General features: G+C 41.5%; 2 protein-coding genes across 3 annotated transcripts in view; one reads left to right on the top strand and one right to left on the bottom strand.

The window, feature by feature from the left end:
- The window catches only part of lsr (lipolysis stimulated lipoprotein receptor), an 18,486-nt gene extending 16,554 nt beyond the window's left edge, over positions 1-1,932 (bottom strand). Inside the window, exon 1 of one of the 2 annotated variants that reach the window (XM_061776129.1) lies at positions 1,730-1,932. In XM_061776129.1, coding sequence (XP_061632113.1) covers positions 1,730-1,769 — 40 coding nt within the window. In that variant the 5' untranslated portion in view covers positions 1,770-1,932. The remainder of the gene's footprint in view (positions 1-1,729) is intronic. The other variant, XM_061776130.1, reaches the window with a different exon arrangement.
- A 1,324-nt stretch (positions 1,933-3,256) lies between these two features.
- Positions 3,257-17,500, top strand: part of zmp:0000000881 (aurora kinase A-A) — a 15,347-nt gene continuing 1,103 nt past the window's right edge. Inside the window, exons 1-6 of the mRNA XM_061777827.1 lie at positions 3,257-3,414; positions 6,351-6,516; positions 6,844-6,982; positions 9,873-9,980; positions 11,634-12,081; positions 13,921-17,500. The exon at positions 13,921-17,500 is cut by the window's right edge and continues 1,103 nt beyond it. Of these exons, the coding sequence (XP_061633811.1) occupies positions 3,276-3,414; positions 6,351-6,516; positions 6,844-6,982; positions 9,873-9,980; positions 11,634-12,081; positions 13,921-14,288 (1,368 nt within the window). The 5' untranslated portion in view covers positions 3,257-3,275 and the 3' untranslated portion in view covers positions 14,289-17,500. The remainder of the gene's footprint in view (positions 3,415-6,350; positions 6,517-6,843; positions 6,983-9,872; positions 9,981-11,633; positions 12,082-13,920) is intronic.

Raw genomic sequence — 17,500 nt, 5'->3', positions numbered from 1 at the left:
TTTAATCTTTACCAGTGTCGTGTGAAGTTATTTTTCATGCCAAAATGCTGAGTTCCAGTGTGAACCCTTCAAAATAAAAGGATACATGCTTAAAACAGGAAGTCAAGTTAAAACTTGCACATATAAACCAATTGACGTGATAAAGCAGTCGCAAATAACGATTTTAACAATGCTATATTTAACTTTTAGCTGAAACAATAATTAATGAATATTAAGTCAATTGGCTTTCATTCACACACATTGCCTTTTATTTCATGGGTTTGATATTGATACTGGTTATACAGAACCCTAAGTCGAATGTTCACTTTAGTCTATGCTGCGGGCTGCTAAGAAACTGGATGTTTAATTTGACACCCCTTATTTAAACCATGCAAACATTTTTGACCTAGCCCACTACAAGAATCGGAATCGAGAATTGTTTGGAACCGGAATCGGGACCGGAATCGGAATCGCTCAAATTCAAACGATGCCCAACCCTAGTCATAATGCACCACGCTATTATTGCTATGGTTGGCATCTTTAGACACTTAAGTTCTTGTAAAGGAATTGACCAAGAGGTCATTCTTTCACATACTACCTAAAGTAATGGTTGAATGAAGAAGAAAAAAAACTGCAACATAAATAAGCAATAAAGGTGACAGTTAAATAAGGTATACATTCCAAGAACCACTGTTAACATACACAGAAACGACAATGACAATGAACATAATTCATTCCTTCATCTTCCGTACCGCTTTTCCTCACTAGGGTCAAGGGCGTGCTGGAGCCTATCCCAGCTGACTCTGGGAGAGAGGCGGGGGACACCCTGAACTGGTCGCCAGCCAATCCCAGAGCACATATAAACAAACAACCATTCACACTCACATTCACACATACGGGCAATTTAGAGTCTTCAATTAACCTACTTAACATAATCATAATGTCAATTAATGGAAAAAAATAATCCACACTCCACTGTGGGAACCTCTTGCCTTGACGTCACGTATGCTTGTTTTTGTTAGCATTTGTGAGCGATCACGCAAACAGTTACACGGCGGGCGGGCTGTGCACTGTCTGGGCTTTCTGTACATCACAGTCTGGTTTAGTCAGTGTAGTGTTCTCAAGAATCAGTCTTGTATTTATTTTTCTTATTCATTTTATTTGCGGATCTTTTATTCCCACTTAATTTTTACTCTCACCAAAATATGTAAATTGGAACAGTCTTTGTTTAGATGTAAACCAATTTTGGAAGAAATACGTCAACAACAAGGAGGGATGAGATAGAACCACTGAGCAAACAACAAATCATATTAACATAGCTCATAGCTTTTATAATACAGTATTTTTAATTGTAAATATACTTCATAGACACCCGCTAGCCTATATTAAAATGACAAATATATGCTTCAACTGTCATGCAAACGAGCAACAAGTAAAAAAAATATGTATTTTGTTTTAATGGGATGTACCCTGACTGCCATTTTCCACACCAAGTTTGTGCAATTGACTTTTTGAAGGACCTTGAATGCAATACTTTCACATTTTTCGCCGACAAAATTAACAATAAACGCAATTTATAACAACTCCTTACATCTTCTTGTGGACTCTCGTAGTCTAAAACCACTACAAACTGTACTAAATAGGAGTTATTAGGGGAAATTAAGACAAAACGTGAGTGAAAAAACCGTCCACCGTCTGAGGCGGAAGCGGGCCCACCCAATTCGAGCGAAAACACGAGCCTTCTCCTTACCTGTCGCCAGAGCTGCGGCGATAAATACCGCCCAAAACATCTTCTTTCCGCCGTTCTGCGTCTCACTCGATGAATCTTGTGTTTCTTAATCAAGAAATAGTCCGGGGGGGGGGGGGGAAACAACTTTACATAGCGCGCTAACTGTATTTTATTCGGTCAGCCAGGTAAGCGTCAGCTCCATTTTGTGACGCTCCGAGTATCGCTCAGGAGGGAGGTACCTGAACGCACCACGCAGGTGTAAATTCAGACATATTTCGAAACAGGGAGGGAAGTTAAATTTAAACGCCTTATTTTAGCAAGCGCAGATTAATTTAACGCAGAATTTAGTCAATCAAAGTATAACGCAAATTTTAAAATGCAAATGAGTTTGTGTAGCCACGCCATGTTTTTAATACGGTTATAAGCGAACACTAAACTAACTTGACGTCCCCTACTGGTTAAAGTGGTACGACCCGGTTGGCGATAAGGTTATCAAAATGTTGTTTGTTAATGTTCAACAGACTCTCGGAGTTTCTTTGAAAGTCGAATATTCTTGTTCTTCCCGCTCGGATATATAATACCACACTGCGTACTGTAGATAGAGACCATCCACAGGAGTTGACAATAATAACACGTTACTGGCAGTTTCTATGTCAAGTGACGTTTTGGCGACATTTGGTCGCTCCTCTCGGGTGCAGAGGCGTAGAAAGATGAATCATTTACTTCCGGGGGGTTTAAGTCCCTCCCTCTTTTTTATTTCTATTTCATAATGTGGTTTTATTTTAAGTACACATTTCCTTACCGTATGACAGTATGAAATGAAACTCACACAGTCACCACGTTGGTATTTGCTGACCTCCAGTGGAGGTAAATTAGTCAGACAGAAACCAAACACTTTGTAGGCCAGTGAACCACGTTTGGTACCTTCGGGGGGGAGTTTGCGGTTTTCAACAAAATCACTTTTTTGTCATATTTGTTACAACTGTCAGTATATACCTGACAGTAGTAATACATTAGCACAATTATCTTTGAAAATTGGTGGAGCTTATTTGTATCCCTTTTTTGGCGCTTATGCTTCAATTTGTGTTGGAACTGAATCTAAAAAAAATCAAGCAAACAGAAATATTGTAATCTGGCACCAACAGACACCACACTACCAGTTTTTCTTCCTGATGAAGGGTAATGATAAAAAAAAAAAAAAAAAAAAAAGGTACAGTACTAAATATATATGAAAATGTGTGGCAATAATTTTCTAGGGTTAGAATCTTTTAGTACATTTTATAATTAAATTAAAAAAAAACTGTAAAAGTCGGATTTCTTTTTCCCTTATGCACAACCAATAAAATCTTAATATGGGCCTTTATTTACTCATCAGCAAATGGAAGGGAAAATGATTGGTTTGTTACAATACATGCGAAGCGAAACTGGAGTTGACATGCTTCTGTCGTTGCTGCTGTTTTGGTAAGCAACGCAGTTCAAGTGGGCTAAGCTCTATAATGACACTTACTACCTGTCTTTATCCTGATGGGAAAGAGCATTCATTTATTAGACTGAAGTAGACTATTACATGGTAGTCAGTAAGTCAGTCAGGCCGGGGCTGGTCCTCCCGCTTCGAGGAAGGCGTGGTACGAACCAAACGAGGTCTGATAAAAGAGTTAACTATGTCAATTCGTGTTTAGACCTGACAACTCTACTGTGCCGCAACGGTAAGAAGACCAAATCCATGTTTGCTTTATACCAGCAGAATGTTGACTTACTGTAATAGATGGCAAATGCTGATTTTATTCCTACATTCCTGTTTAAGATGCAGTTGTTATTTTGCATCCTTTTATTATCTCTGGTGGGTTTTCCAGTTTGTCTGTCTTTACTTTGTAATCCGACCGGCGACCAGTTAGGTGTAAACACACTTTCAGGTTGAAGTCCAATGACATGCAGCCAAACACAGGGTAATAAGTTAAAAAAAAATTTTTATATTCCCGGTTAAAGTTGGGAAACAGCAGGCCATGTTAGTCAATGGTAGTGACGCTCCCCTGCCAGGAATGCTCATTCGCATTCATTTCATCACAGGTTGTTTACCTTAGTCTTGATGTGATGCGCTTTGACAATGCCTTTGCTTGAAAAGAAAATATTAGACTTTATTGGTCCCACAATGAGGGAAAATCTAAATTTTACGGCAGCAAAGTAGAGAACATTTAAAAAAAAAAAAAAAACTGAAGATAAGAATGAGCATTATCTGTGTATACGGTACCTGCATATGACAATATCAACACTATATAGTCAGATATCTGTGAAAAGGCAGCAAGAATAGTCAGCAACGTTGTGGCAATTATATCGTACATGTGGACGGAGTGACACGTAATAGACATTGATGCAGTTATACATATATAAATATAAAAGCAGAGATAAAAGCATTTACCAGTACATTATTAAGTCTTGTAATTTTTGTTGCTTTAATTCAGCAGTTTGTTTTTCTTCCTAAAATTAATTAAATTAAATGTATTCTTTTAATTCTTTAATCTCAATAATTGATTAAAACTATTTTATATTTACCCCCAGGTATAGACTACTGAGAGCATTGTTGGATTTTGAGACATATTTCATGTTTACTGAGGCACCATAGAGCCAATGTTACATCCCAAATACTAGAAAAAGATGGTTTGGTAAAACATGGCACCTTTAATTGCATTGTAGCAAATTAATAATCCATAGGGGGGGGAACATAGAAACATTTGAAAACTCATTCAAATTAGGAAATTTGATGAATCATCCCATCTTCATTGTTAAAAAGTATTGATACTATTATTAATGATACTAACACTGTATTGACATGGTAATAGATCAATACCATATCTGTTAGCACAACATTTGTGTTGTTACATAATTGCTCACATCCGTAATCAAAATGACAAAGACATTCACATACCACCAATTTGACAAACGTCCCAAGGCTGCTTTGGGGGAAACCACACAACATACAATCGAAAGCCTTTTTCACACAGACAAAAAAACATTTTAGGGACCCAAAACCCAACACCCCCAGAACTCACTCAGTTGCGCCCCTTGTAAAGCTTGAAAAAAAATTGCCCACGACACCAGTTTCACCAACCAATACGAAATTGGGTGGAGATGTCTAACATAACATTCATTCATTCATTTTCCATACCGCTTATCCTCACTAGGGTCGCGGGTATGCTGGAGCCTATCCCAGTTATCTTTGGGCGAGAGGCGGGGTACACTCTGAACTGATCGCCAGCCAATCGCAGGGCACATATAAACAAACAACCATTCACACTCACATTCACACCTACGGGCAATTTAGAGTCTTCAATTAACCTACCCTGCATGTTTTGGGGATGTGGGAGGACACCGGAGTACCCGGAGAAAACCCACGCAGGCATGGGGGAAAGCATGAAAACTCCACACAGGGGAGGCCTGATTTGAACCCGGGTGTTCAGAACTGTGAGGCAGACGTGCTAACCAGTCGTCCACTCGAACATAACATGAGGCACAAATAAAAGTCTCAAGGACGCTTGCCAGATATTGAACAGGAAGTCAGCCAGTGCGAAAGAGACATGAGTCTGTAACTGTCAGGATTGGGTCTTGTGGTGTTGGAGGCAAGAAGGTGGAGAAGCAGGGAGGCAAGGCAGGAGTGCAGGAATCTCAAACTTGTATTTATCCATCCATCCATTTTCTGACCCGCTTCTCCTCACTAGGGTCGCGGGCGTGCTGGAGCCTATCCCAGCTGTCATCGGGCCGGAGGCGGGGTACACCCTGAACTGGTTGCCAGCCAATCGCAGGGCACATAGAAACTAACAACCATTCGCACTCACAGTCAGGCCTACGGGCAATTTTAGAGTCTCCAATTAATGCATGTTTTTGGGATGTGGGAGGAAACCGGAGTGCCCGGAGAAAACCCACGCAGGCACGGGGAGAACATGCAAACTCCACACAGGCGGGACCGGGGATTGAACCCCGCTCCTCAGAACTGTGAGGCTGACGCTCTAACCAGTCGGCCACCGTGCCGCCAACTTGTATTTAATAAAAACAAAACAATAAGGCAAACCAGGCGCAAGGCATACTAAAAAAATAAAATTAAAAATTCAAGTAAAAACAACAAAAAACAACATTCAAAGCAACAAACAAACACTGGGAACAACTCACCACAAAAGCAAACAAGACTTGACCAGGGAACTGACTGACCACAACATGACAATGAACCAAGAAGGACTGAAAGAAACCAGGGAACTAAATGCAAGCTAACTGACAAGACACGAGTGGCTGGAGGGAGCTGATAGGCTGACACATAGTGGGCGGACAAGAACGGGTGGCGACAATAACCAAATGAGCACACGAGACATGAACAACATGGGACAGAGGAAAAGATGAAACAAAACTAAATGTAATCTAAACTAAAACACAGACCATGACAGTAACACCAAAGAGGTATATCTGTACCCGAAGGCTCAATATTGGATCCGCTGCTGTATACAAATGGTTGCTACGGTTGTCCATGAAGTGAACTTTGCAAACAGAGCGCTCGCAGGTTACAGTTTTGGTTGACATGCTCTTGTTTTGGATCTCATAAGGTCATACAGGTGTACCTAATGAAATGAAGTGTGTTGTAAATACTGGCATCGTTTAGCGCTGACAAAGACAGCTCGGATGGCGTACTCCACCGGTACTCTGGCGCAAGGATGCTTCGGCAAGGTTTACCGGGAGAAGTACAATGACACCTGGGCCGCCATCAAGAAGGTTCCCCAGCAACTCATAAGCAGGAAGGATCTGGAGAGGGAGTGCGAAGTGTACAAGTGAGTAACAGGCAGACCACTGGATTCTACAAATTTCAAATCCATCAACTTGTCCACAGAGCGCAGAGTAGATATCAGGAGATAGACTCGTGAGAGGTGGAGGGGGCAACAAGGAAAAATAGAAATCTGAATATAAAAATGGAAAGAAAAACATGAAAACAAACACAATCATCAAAGTAAAACAAGTATATAAACTTGTCTGAGCGTTGAGTAGTTACCAGGAGACAGGCTCACAAGTAGCAGTTTCACACAACTGCAAACCAGCAATAATCGTAATAATATCCATTCTTTGTCGTCATTTGTCCATTTTCCGTGCGTTTTTCGCAGCAAAGCCAAACACCCGAACATAGTGAAGTTGTTGGGCAACATCAACCTGAAAGACGGCAAATGGATCATTCCGCTGGAGTTCGTCTTCGGAGAGGAGCTGGAGACAACCATCTTCAAGGTGGCAAAGTCCAAAATACAGGTCAGCACGCAACCCAATGGCAATTTCATTCCATCTACAGGGATCTCGTTAATGTGCGTCCTACGTCCTAGACGCACAAAAATGATGAGGGACGCAAAAAGCATTGTGAACGTGTGCACACTGACGCACAACATTGCTTTCCGTTGTATGTGTGCAAGGCTCGAATTAAGCGGTCTCACATCACACCCATGAACCTAATGTATTAATGTGTCACAAAATGCTAAAATGCTAGTTGTTTTAAGTAAAGATGCACAAAAAACTTTTTAAAAAATCATGCCTTATCTTTTATGTACAATGTGAATTTAAAAAAAAAAAAATTGTTGGTTATATAAAAAAGGAAACTTCATTGTACGTTATAAAGTGAAAGGTCTTATTTTCTCTTTTGTATTCAAAATTGCTCTTTAACCAAGCAAAATATAGTTTATCCAAATAATCGGTTGTTTGATAGAATTTTCAGTCGGATACTCGAGTACTAAAATATTCGTTAGTTTCAGCCCTACATTCAATTACCCCACTATATTGTCATATTTTTAGTGTTTCATAAAATCCTTGCTTCGGGTCCTTGTACGATTAAGCTGCAAAAAAAATGCTCCTCAAAATTAGAAAGCTAATCCTCAAACGAAATGATAAGCAAAACAGCTGCTCAAAGAAAAAAACTAATTTTTGAGCTGTGTATGTGTGTGTGTGTGTGTGTGTGTGTGTGTGTGTGTTGCTCAAGTACTTAAGAGAATTATTATCCATTAAAAGTCAGAGTCCTGTCTTGGTGTTAGCCAATCAGAAGAACAGTAGGGCGGGTTATCCTTTCATAAGTACAATGGACACGAGAGCTTTTTTTCCGGACACGATCAATTTTGATTTTTGTGGTAAACCCGGCGCGCCACTCAGCGAACGGCTTTGGCTCCGTAGATGCAAACAACTAAAAAACTTTAGGGAAAGTTATTTATTACATTTGCTAGCTCTTGAGCTAGCTAGCAAGCTAAGGAGAAAAACAGCTCCCTCTGGATCGCTCGATTGTGGCGACATCGTTTAAAACAGAGGTCACTAAGTGGCGGACCTCATTCCGCGTCCGGACCCAGAAGCAGTCCCATACGGACCCACACCATAGCCAAAAAATGTTATGTTATGCAAACAACTGCGACATTTGAGGGAAAGTTCACTATTTATTACATTGGCTAGCCAGCGAGCTAATTAGCTAGTGTGCTACGGAGCTAAACAGCTTGTTCTGGCTTGCTCGATTATGGTGAAATCGTTTGTAACAGAGGTCACTAACTCGAGGTCCGTGTTCGGAGCCAGAAGCAGTCCCAAAAGGACCCACACCATAGCCAAAAAAGAAAGATTATGATTCAAGACATACGGGGTGCTTGTAGGCACATATTTTACGATTGAACAATCTCACGGAACACCAACAAACAAAAATGTCACAAAAAGTGGATACATTAATTACTCTATGTACTTCCTGCCATCTAATGGAAGACCATTCATTTGTTCTGTCTGTCACTGTGCCTCACTGGCATAAATAGATGAACAAATCTACATTATTTCTTGGAAATAAATATTTTTTTGCGCAATTACATAAACATTTTATAATTTCCCACGGCACACCTGAAGAGCGCTCACGGCACAGTAATGCACCCTGGCACACGGGTTGTGAATCACTGTTCTATTTTAAGCGGAGCAACATATTTCAGGTTTTACAGTAGTGATGAATTGTACCGACCAGTCACATGGGAGTTTCGCCATCCTTTCAGCCAATCAAATCTGCATCGCAGGCAGTAATTACTGAAATCACTGACTGTGCACAGGCCAGACAGAGACAAGGAGGGGGGGAGGGAGAGAGAGAGAGAGAGGGTGTAAGTTGAGTTAAGAACAGAGAAGGATCAGAAAATGACCGACAAAGGAAGAGAACATTTTGAACAAATGGCGCTTAAAATGGAACGGGCAGACTCATTTTTGTTTCTATGTCTCAGTGGGAAGTTCCCAATGGGAGCTCTTATTAAAAGTGCACATACTCTAATACTGTATGTGAAATGCCATTATGAACCAAAACAAAGATTTTTAACAAACATAACCTCTAAAAGAGTTCTGTTAAAATGTCTTAAATTAAAATATGTAAAAAAAAAAAAAAATAATAATAATTTGGACTTCACTTAAACAGAAAAGGAGAAACTCACACTTTATTTTTCATAAGTTGAGCACTTTCTTTGAAAATGTATAACTTTCTCTTTTTATTTACTTGCTCTTATTGTGAAATGCAGCCCTACATTTTATTTAGTAAGTGAGAGAACATTACACTGTTGTGCTGTGTATATATTGTGTATGTGTGTATATTGTTGTCGTGGCAGGCCGAAACACATACAATACATTGATAGAGAGCAAGAGCAATGGATAACACAAAAATATTGTACAGTTTAAAAGACTAAAGATTAAAGAGCAAAACTGCAATAAGAACCTGCAATATAGCAGAACCGTGAAGCAAGGACCGCAATGTAGAGGAGGATTTCTCTATCTGAATTCCGAGATGATGAAGTTGCAGGGACTCATTGTTTGCATCCCGGAACTCACAGTCTCAAGTGTAAAATTATCTATACATCTAATTCAGCGGTGAGCAAACTTTCATGCTCAAGAGCTGCAACAAATATCACAGAACTCTTAATATAAATGCTTGGTGAGCCAAATTAAAGAACATAGCAGGCCGTACGTAGCCCTCAGGTCAAACTTGACCCACCCCAGGCTAATTCGTCTTCTGAAATTTTGTTTTTCCTATCGCACCTTGCTAATTCCACACATGAAAATTCATTCAAGCCCGAGGGAGGACGAGCAGGTTGAGCAGTTGTCACCTGAACTAAACTCTTCCACCTTTTCATTTGTTTTTTGTTTTGTTTTTTTACAGCTGACTCCAACAAATCGAGGCAAAATCATCATAGGCATGTGTGAGGGGCTCCTGCACCTCCACTCTAAAGATATCGTCCATCAAGACCTCAAGCCTGAAAACATCATGGTGGGTCCACGTGTTAAAGTTAAAATTACCTTTCGTCTAAAGTCAGCTAGGAAAGGCCCCAGCTCACCCATAACCCTAGGGATGATAAGTGGTACAGAAAATGGATGTATGGATGAATAAACACCTTTCCTTAAAAAAAGAAAAATGCACATTTTGGTTTTGATAAGGCTGAAAAAAAATTTTTAAACAGCAATGCATGTACAGTAGACACCATTAATCTGAGCTTACCTTTTTGATCCACTTGACTAGTGGTAATAAAAAATAATATTTCTGAACCAATAAATTATTGGACCAATCAAATTAATAGCACAAGAAACATCAGTGTGATTATGCAATGTACTTCTACAATAGTGGTTCTCAAACATTTTACACCAAGTATGACCAAAAAAATAACGGAAATGAAAAACGTTGTACTTAAATGACTTAATTAAAATGTATTGCACATACAAGTTAAATATATACTTTACCTAACTAATTGATTAAAAACAAACAGTTCTTAACTCATTCACTGCTGTTTATGTTTATATTCGTCAACTGGAATCCAATCGTTGACTGCCATCAACATATATGTATATTCGTCAAGTACGTTTTTCCAATGGGTAGGCATGGAAGAGGGTCTCACCCAGCTTGTCTGTGAAATTCAGGATTGCAAACCACTGTAATGATGAACAGACACCAGTAGATGGACCAGCACGGCTTTTGAGTCCAAGATAAAGACTAGGGGGTCAATCTCAGCTTGTTAGGTCGATTATGAGGGGGGGAGAAATGCAACACGTTGGAAGTCTGACAAGTTTAGGGGCGTCCCACTTGATCGGTATGCCTATGTATGTTACGGTAGGTTGTAGAAAGGGTGTGTCGCAAGCGTGACAAAAGATGCCATAGTTCATGGACTGAACGGCTAATGCTATGTAAATAAAGGTGCTGACGTTCAACTCATGCGTTGAATCAGCGTCGCTCATGGTGGTGCGTTTGTTAGTTGTATATCTGTAAATAAACTGTTTTGCCGTCCAAATCCCTTTCTTAGTCTTGTTTTATAGTTTTGTTGTTGTCTTTCCAGCAAAGTTTGTTTTTGGTGATACCAATCCATGTCCTACTGCTGATTACTAAAGAAAAGAAAACACTTGAAAAAAATGTTTTTGCGGTGAAAGAAGAGAGTCTACTTTTTCTTTTGGTAGGTTGGGTGCTGATATTGACACAGAACACAATATTCCCACCAAGTGGGCCAGCACGGGAAATGAATCGGGCATTCACGTTTTCTTTTAAAAGCAAAAATAGTTACAACGTCACTAATGGTATAGTGGTACATTTGTCTGACTTCGGTGCAGGCAGTTCCCACTCAGTGACGGTGTGAATGTGAGTCTGAATGGTTGTCTCGATATGTGCCCTGCAGCTGGCTGGCGACCAGTTCAGGGTGTAGTCTGCCTTTTTCTCCAAAGTCAGCTGGAATAAGCTCCAGCACCCCTTGACCCTGAACAGGATAAGCGATGTAGGGAATGGATGGATGGAGAAGTAGTTACATACTGCAGGGTTAAATACAACCGAACTGTACTTAGGCAGTTATTATTTCATGTATCACCAGAGGGAGCCCACGTGTAGCATGCTTTGAAAAACCGTACTCGAGAACCCGCTCCTGTAATCTTTCTCGGCCTGCAGGTAGAACACAACACCAACCGAGCCGTGATCATCGACCTGGGCCTGGCCAAGTTCTTCCGGCGCGGCCTCAACTCAGCCGTGGACATGGGAAACGAGGCCTACTCGCCCCCCGAGGTGCTGGAGCGCCACAAGCAGCGGGACCAGCGCTCGGATGTGTGGGCCATGGGCAAGATCATCGCAGAGCTTTGCGCCCGCGTCCGGCTGCACACGCCCAGTGTCCAGCCGGCCAAAATCCGGGAGGTAATGCACAGCCAGCCCTACTGCCAGGCCGTGTGCAGGATGGTGGAGAGTAACCCTGCCCTGAGGGCCTCCATGGTCGGCGTCATTGCTGACATAAGGAGGGCGGGCGGAGGTCAGGGGCACCTCCCTTTGCCGTCGACTCAGATCAGAAACCGGTCGGCGTCACCTGGTCGGAGAGGAGCGTCTCCGTTCAACAAAGATCGGCGAGGTGCGGAAACTTTCAATGTATTGAACTTTAAAGTTAAATATAAGTGAACTTTACTTAGGCAGTGTCACCAATGATACAAGCGCCACACTTTCAGAATCACTTTTATTTAAGTTCTTCCTTTTTTTGTCCTTTCCTGTCTTCTGATCTACCTTGTTGTCCTTGTGTTTTCTTCATTTCTTTCTTGCTTTCCAAGCTGGGATTCAAACCCCGAACCAGAACTGTGAGACAGACGTGCTAACCACTCGACCATTGTGCTGTTCCCGTTTGTTACACTTTCCCTCATTGATTCCTTTCGATTTTTCATTTTTCCTTCAGACCTACATTGTCCTTTTTTCCGCCTTTATTTGTTTCTTGTTTCCTGAGTCAGGATTCAAACCCAGAACCTAAAACTTGGAGGACGCACTAACCACTCTTTCACTGCGCTGATTCCTTTCTAATTGTCATTTTCATTTCCTGTCTGTGACTGCCCCCCCCCCTGATTTCTTACTACTGTCCCCAATTACTTGTTTTTTTACTTCCTGTTTTGCTCCAAAATACAAACGCAGTCGGTAAGGTAGTTGTACATCCTACCAGTAACTATAAAAGAGCACACACACACAAAAACAACAACAACAGGTTTACCCAATTAGAACAAAAGCATTTGAATTTCTTACTTTCGCGAACAGTTTTCTTGAGCAACAGATCTCACTAGTCTTGTGAAGTGAAAACACTTTCAAAGTCAAACTTGCTTTTGAGTCGATTTCAGGGGAGCGAAGTTTGCTTTCTGTCAAAATGAACAGAGCATGTTTGAACTGGAAACCCCGATTGGATTGTAATGAAAACAAGATTGTATAAAAATTATTTTTTTTTTAAATAAAATAAAATCAACAACAGACCAAGAAACAGTTTTCCATTTTTAAGAGTGGGAAGACGTCTAGACTCATTCAACCCCACCCCTTCTTCATAGTCCGCTAATTTATCCTATATATAACCTATTCTGCTTCAATGATAATACCGTGAATAATTGATAATGATTTATAATTGCCATGAAAAAGATTAAGCAGAAAAAAATGCAAATAAGCAGGGTTTTAAGAATCCCTGAATAGGTGAATTTGTGAAAGCTAAATCACGAACAATCGGGGATCCACTGCAATAAATGCTAATTATAATAACAAACAACAATGTAACAATATACAGTGGTACCTTGACTTACGAGTGATCCGACTTGTGGCAGAACCCTTCTTCAAAAAAAAAGAGGCTTCAAGCTGTTTATTACCACTCCCAGTTGAAGTTTCCTCTCAAACTAAATAAACAATTACATGTATTTAGACAACCACATCACTTTGCTTTAGGAAATTCCGCTAGCTTAATGCTGACACACAATGCAAAACACCATAAACGAGCTAACGAATAGCATCTACATTGCGGTGTTAACCCTTTTGAGCAACGGATATTTGAACACAAAAAGGGAAGCAACACAACTAGACAGAAAATATAACAATACTCAGTGAAAGACGACTAATAGTACTGCAGCTGAGTTGTGAAACTCTGTTTCTAATAAATGTCTGTATCATACTGCCCCCGTGTGGTCAAGGCGCACCCACCAGGAGGAGCACAACGTGGGACTGGAACAGATTAATGGCATGTTTGGGTAAAGTTGAGATAGGAATGTTTTGAGTGACGAGGGTGGTCACGGAACGAATGAAACTGAAGTCACTGTATGAGATGATTTTTACATAGTTTAAAAAATTGTTTTATGTTTTAAAATTGTCTTAACCCCTCACCTAAACTGTTCCACGATTTTCAATAGAACCAATGTTTAAAAAAAAAAAAATATGATTAATGACATTTTCTTTTCAGCGCACTCACCAATGAACAGGCGTGCATCCCCACTGGGGTGGGAGCGTACCCCTCGACCGGACAAACTCGTCCACCACCGCCCCAGACAACCCCGCTCGGTGTCTCCGCAGAGGAACCAAGCCCTAGTCGCAGCAGGAGGTAGAGGTGGTGTTGGTGGTGCACTAGAGCTGACCAAAGACATGATGAAGATGGGCTTGTACCAGGAGGCCAACCGGGACCTGCCGTGCCACCTGCCCGCCACCGGCCGGGTGATGGTGCGTCGCTTCGAGGAAAAGAACGGCGAGGTGGAAACATGGGAGCAGAAGGAGGTGGTCATGCGCGACGGCAAGATAGTCAAGTACAAGGATGTAACCTTCAACAGTTCATAATCAGAATCCATCTCAGAGATTGGGGGGGGAAGAAAAGTTGGGGATACAGTGATCCCGCGCTATATTGGGGATCGTTTGCTCCCACGCTATTTTGTGGCTCCCTGAGCGATTGCGTTTTATTCATTTTTACATTATACAGGCAAGTCCAAATTTAGTTTTGTGCCTTAAGTGTAGTACCACGTTGTTCCCCAACTTGCTGGACAGCACTGAGCTATACTGGAAAAGATACAGCGGAATTAAGAACAGGAAAAGGAGGCAGAGAAAGCACCCAGCTAAACTCCAATAATATTTGTCGTTTCCACAGAGCAGAATATATGCCTGTGTGTATTGTGGTATGATGTCTGTATATGTTGCTGCTCCTTGTTTAAGCAGTTGTTTGAAGCTTTATAACTACCATAATGTCTAAAATCATTTCAGTAATCCCATTCTATGATGTTTCACATTATGTTAGCATTAAGATAGCAGACAAAAAGTTTTGGTTTGGTTGAACAGTTTAGTGTTTAAATACACAATGTTTAATTGCCCTCCATCCCATGGGCCACTCCAGATTTTAATGCACAACACGAACACTGAGTCGGGACAGTGACTGCCAGTCGGGGACCTGGCAGTCAAACTAACGGGGGTAGGGGGGATATCCACTATGCTCATGGCACGGTGGAGGCCTCTCTCGTGCCCAGCAGCTGCCCCCCGGATTGTCCCCCTATTGGGCACTCCAATTTTCCCTCCATCCTCTGGCTGGGACGGGCACTGACTACAGTGGCAGGCTCTACTGGTTGAGGAGGGGTCTCTCACTCTCCCATGGGTGGGTGGGGGTGGCATGGTGCGTGTGGCAGTGGACGGGGTGGTTGTTGGCCAAGGGGGCGACGGTGGGTCCCTGTGTTCTCCTCTAGGGGGCCAGTTTTAGGGGTGCTTCGGTTGGGCTGATGGGCCGCGCTGGGTCTCTTGGTGTGGGTGGTGTCCTGTCTACGGGGCTGTTCTCAGGTAGGCCCCTGGGCCCGCCCTCCCCTTCTCGGCTGGGTGGGATGGGGTCCTCAACTCCCATTCTGCTGGCACAGCAATTCCAGGACACTTCTGGCGTTTATGTTGCATGTAAGACTGTGTCAATTTACTTGCATATGGCTGCAGACAGACACCCCTGGGATTCAATTGCTGGGTATGGGACCACTCCCTAATTACCATCAATAACTCTTATGACCTAGCGAACTTCTTGTGAGGTCCCCTCACTTTCACTCCATTTAGAATTTACACAGCTACTCCCACCACACTCCAGCAACCGAGTCCACTACCCTTGTCCTGCTCACTTCCCCTCCTGTCCTGACCAGAGTCTAGCACTACAGTGCCGTACAATACTCAAAATCAAATTTGACATTGTATTATGCATATAATGATTTGTTTTGCTAATTTCTGCTATTGTCTTATCTTATTTTTTTCCCCCTCTTTCATCTCCTTTTTCTTTCAGTCACTCCGCTTAAAAACATCGTTCTGTCCGACTGAAAAGAACCACAGTGGCAGTATGAAATTGCACAGTAAAACTGTTCTGGCATAAAAGAGATACAGAATCTCCATTAGGCCTAACAGCCAAACAGGACGGGTAAAAAAAAATAAAATAAAATAAAATAAAGTTTGTCTTTGTGATAGGTGCCATGCTATCATTTTTTGTAAAAGAATCCTGGCACAATGCTGGTTCCGAAATACTTAGGAATTTCTCCCAAAATAAATTGAAGCCATTTATTCCTCATCTCGTCTGAGTCTTGCAGGGGATGCAAAGCTTTGCACAAAACACCGCACACTGTCACTCAGCCATTTGTTTCTGAGATGAGCGGGCGTGTACCAACCACGAAGTGAGCAGGTACTTAAATATTGACAAAACTGTCACCATGATAGCAGATTCAAATCCACCCGTTTTGCAAGCGGTTGGGTGGTTTCAAAGGCTACTGCATTCAATTTTTAAATCAGATGTCAAACATAAACCACGTCACACACTCATTTTGACCTATGCTATGCATAAGACAGTAGAAAAACAAAGTATGTTGATGCAAGGGGACCGTTAAGTGTTCTCAAACATTAGTGTGTCCTCACGTAAACTAGTTTTCCTTTTGTTGCAGTGTAAATAAAGCTTTACCTCCTCCATGCTGTCAAACCAGGCAGGTTGTGCGTGGTTATTCTCCGTCATTATAGCAACATATTGACAGCTTGTTGATACTGGAATCAGTCAAACGCGATACTGCGTAGTACCACTCTGCCAAGTCGTTTGTTTCATGTCAGTTTTACAGTAAACCTGAACTGGAAGGGACAAAAAAAAAAAAAAAGCTTGAAGCAAACACACTTTACCTCTCATTTGAGTCTTCTTTCTGTTTTCTCAAAGTGATATTGTAAGAGTCTCTCATTTCTTGACGACAGTGAGAACAGGCGGTAAGGAATACTTTAAACAGTTTTGTGCTTAAAGCATGTTAGAGGGGTAGAACTATCAAATGATGTGTGGATCATCATACCTTATCGCACCACAACTTGACCCATTGTAGGGTTTTGGGTGAAATTTCATGATGAACCAAAAAATGCACTATCACAGGTAAATTTGACCTTTAAACTGTTTGATGTTTCAGTATTTTTTGCACAACTTCATGGAGCCGCAGGGTGAAATTCACAACATGCGCTGGAGGAATGAAAATTTCCAAGGCGGTGCGCTTCTGTGCCTCTTCCAGTCTCCCTGCACCCCTGTTGCAACCTTCCGATGGCACACTGTGACAGAGATGTCAAACTCATTTTCAGTTTCATCCAGGGGCCCTTAACAAAGTGAAACCATATAATTGTGTAATAACCTCCTTGTGATATATAGTATACACAACAAATTGATGGATAACTAGTTTTGAAATCCGAAGTCAATGCAATTCGTTTGTTCAACTATGGATTAATTTCAAAAAGGGGGGTTGATTATCCTCACTAGGGTCACGGGCATTTAAAGTTTTAGACAACTTCAAATTAAGTTCCACTGTGGTGCATTTTAGGTTCATCCTGAAGCTTTACCTCCAAACCCAATATCCCTAACTTTGTGAGTAGTGTATTATGTTTGCATGTGCAGCCAAAAGGACCGTTTACCCTCTGGGCAGTGCAAATACAAGCTAGTGAATAAGCACACCTGAGCACATGCTGTATTACAGCTGGAATATGACACCTGGAAATGGCTGTTGAACACATTGGAACATGCTTTCTAG

The sequence above is a fragment of the Phyllopteryx taeniolatus genome, chromosome 6 (assembly GCF_024500385.1).
Source record: "Phyllopteryx taeniolatus isolate TA_2022b chromosome 6, UOR_Ptae_1.2, whole genome shotgun sequence".
Classification (NCBI taxonomy): Eukaryota; Metazoa; Chordata; class Actinopteri; order Syngnathiformes; family Syngnathidae; genus Phyllopteryx; species Phyllopteryx taeniolatus.
The sequence above is the reverse complement of the archived record's forward strand: the minus strand, read 5'-3'. Positions and strand labels throughout refer to the sequence as shown.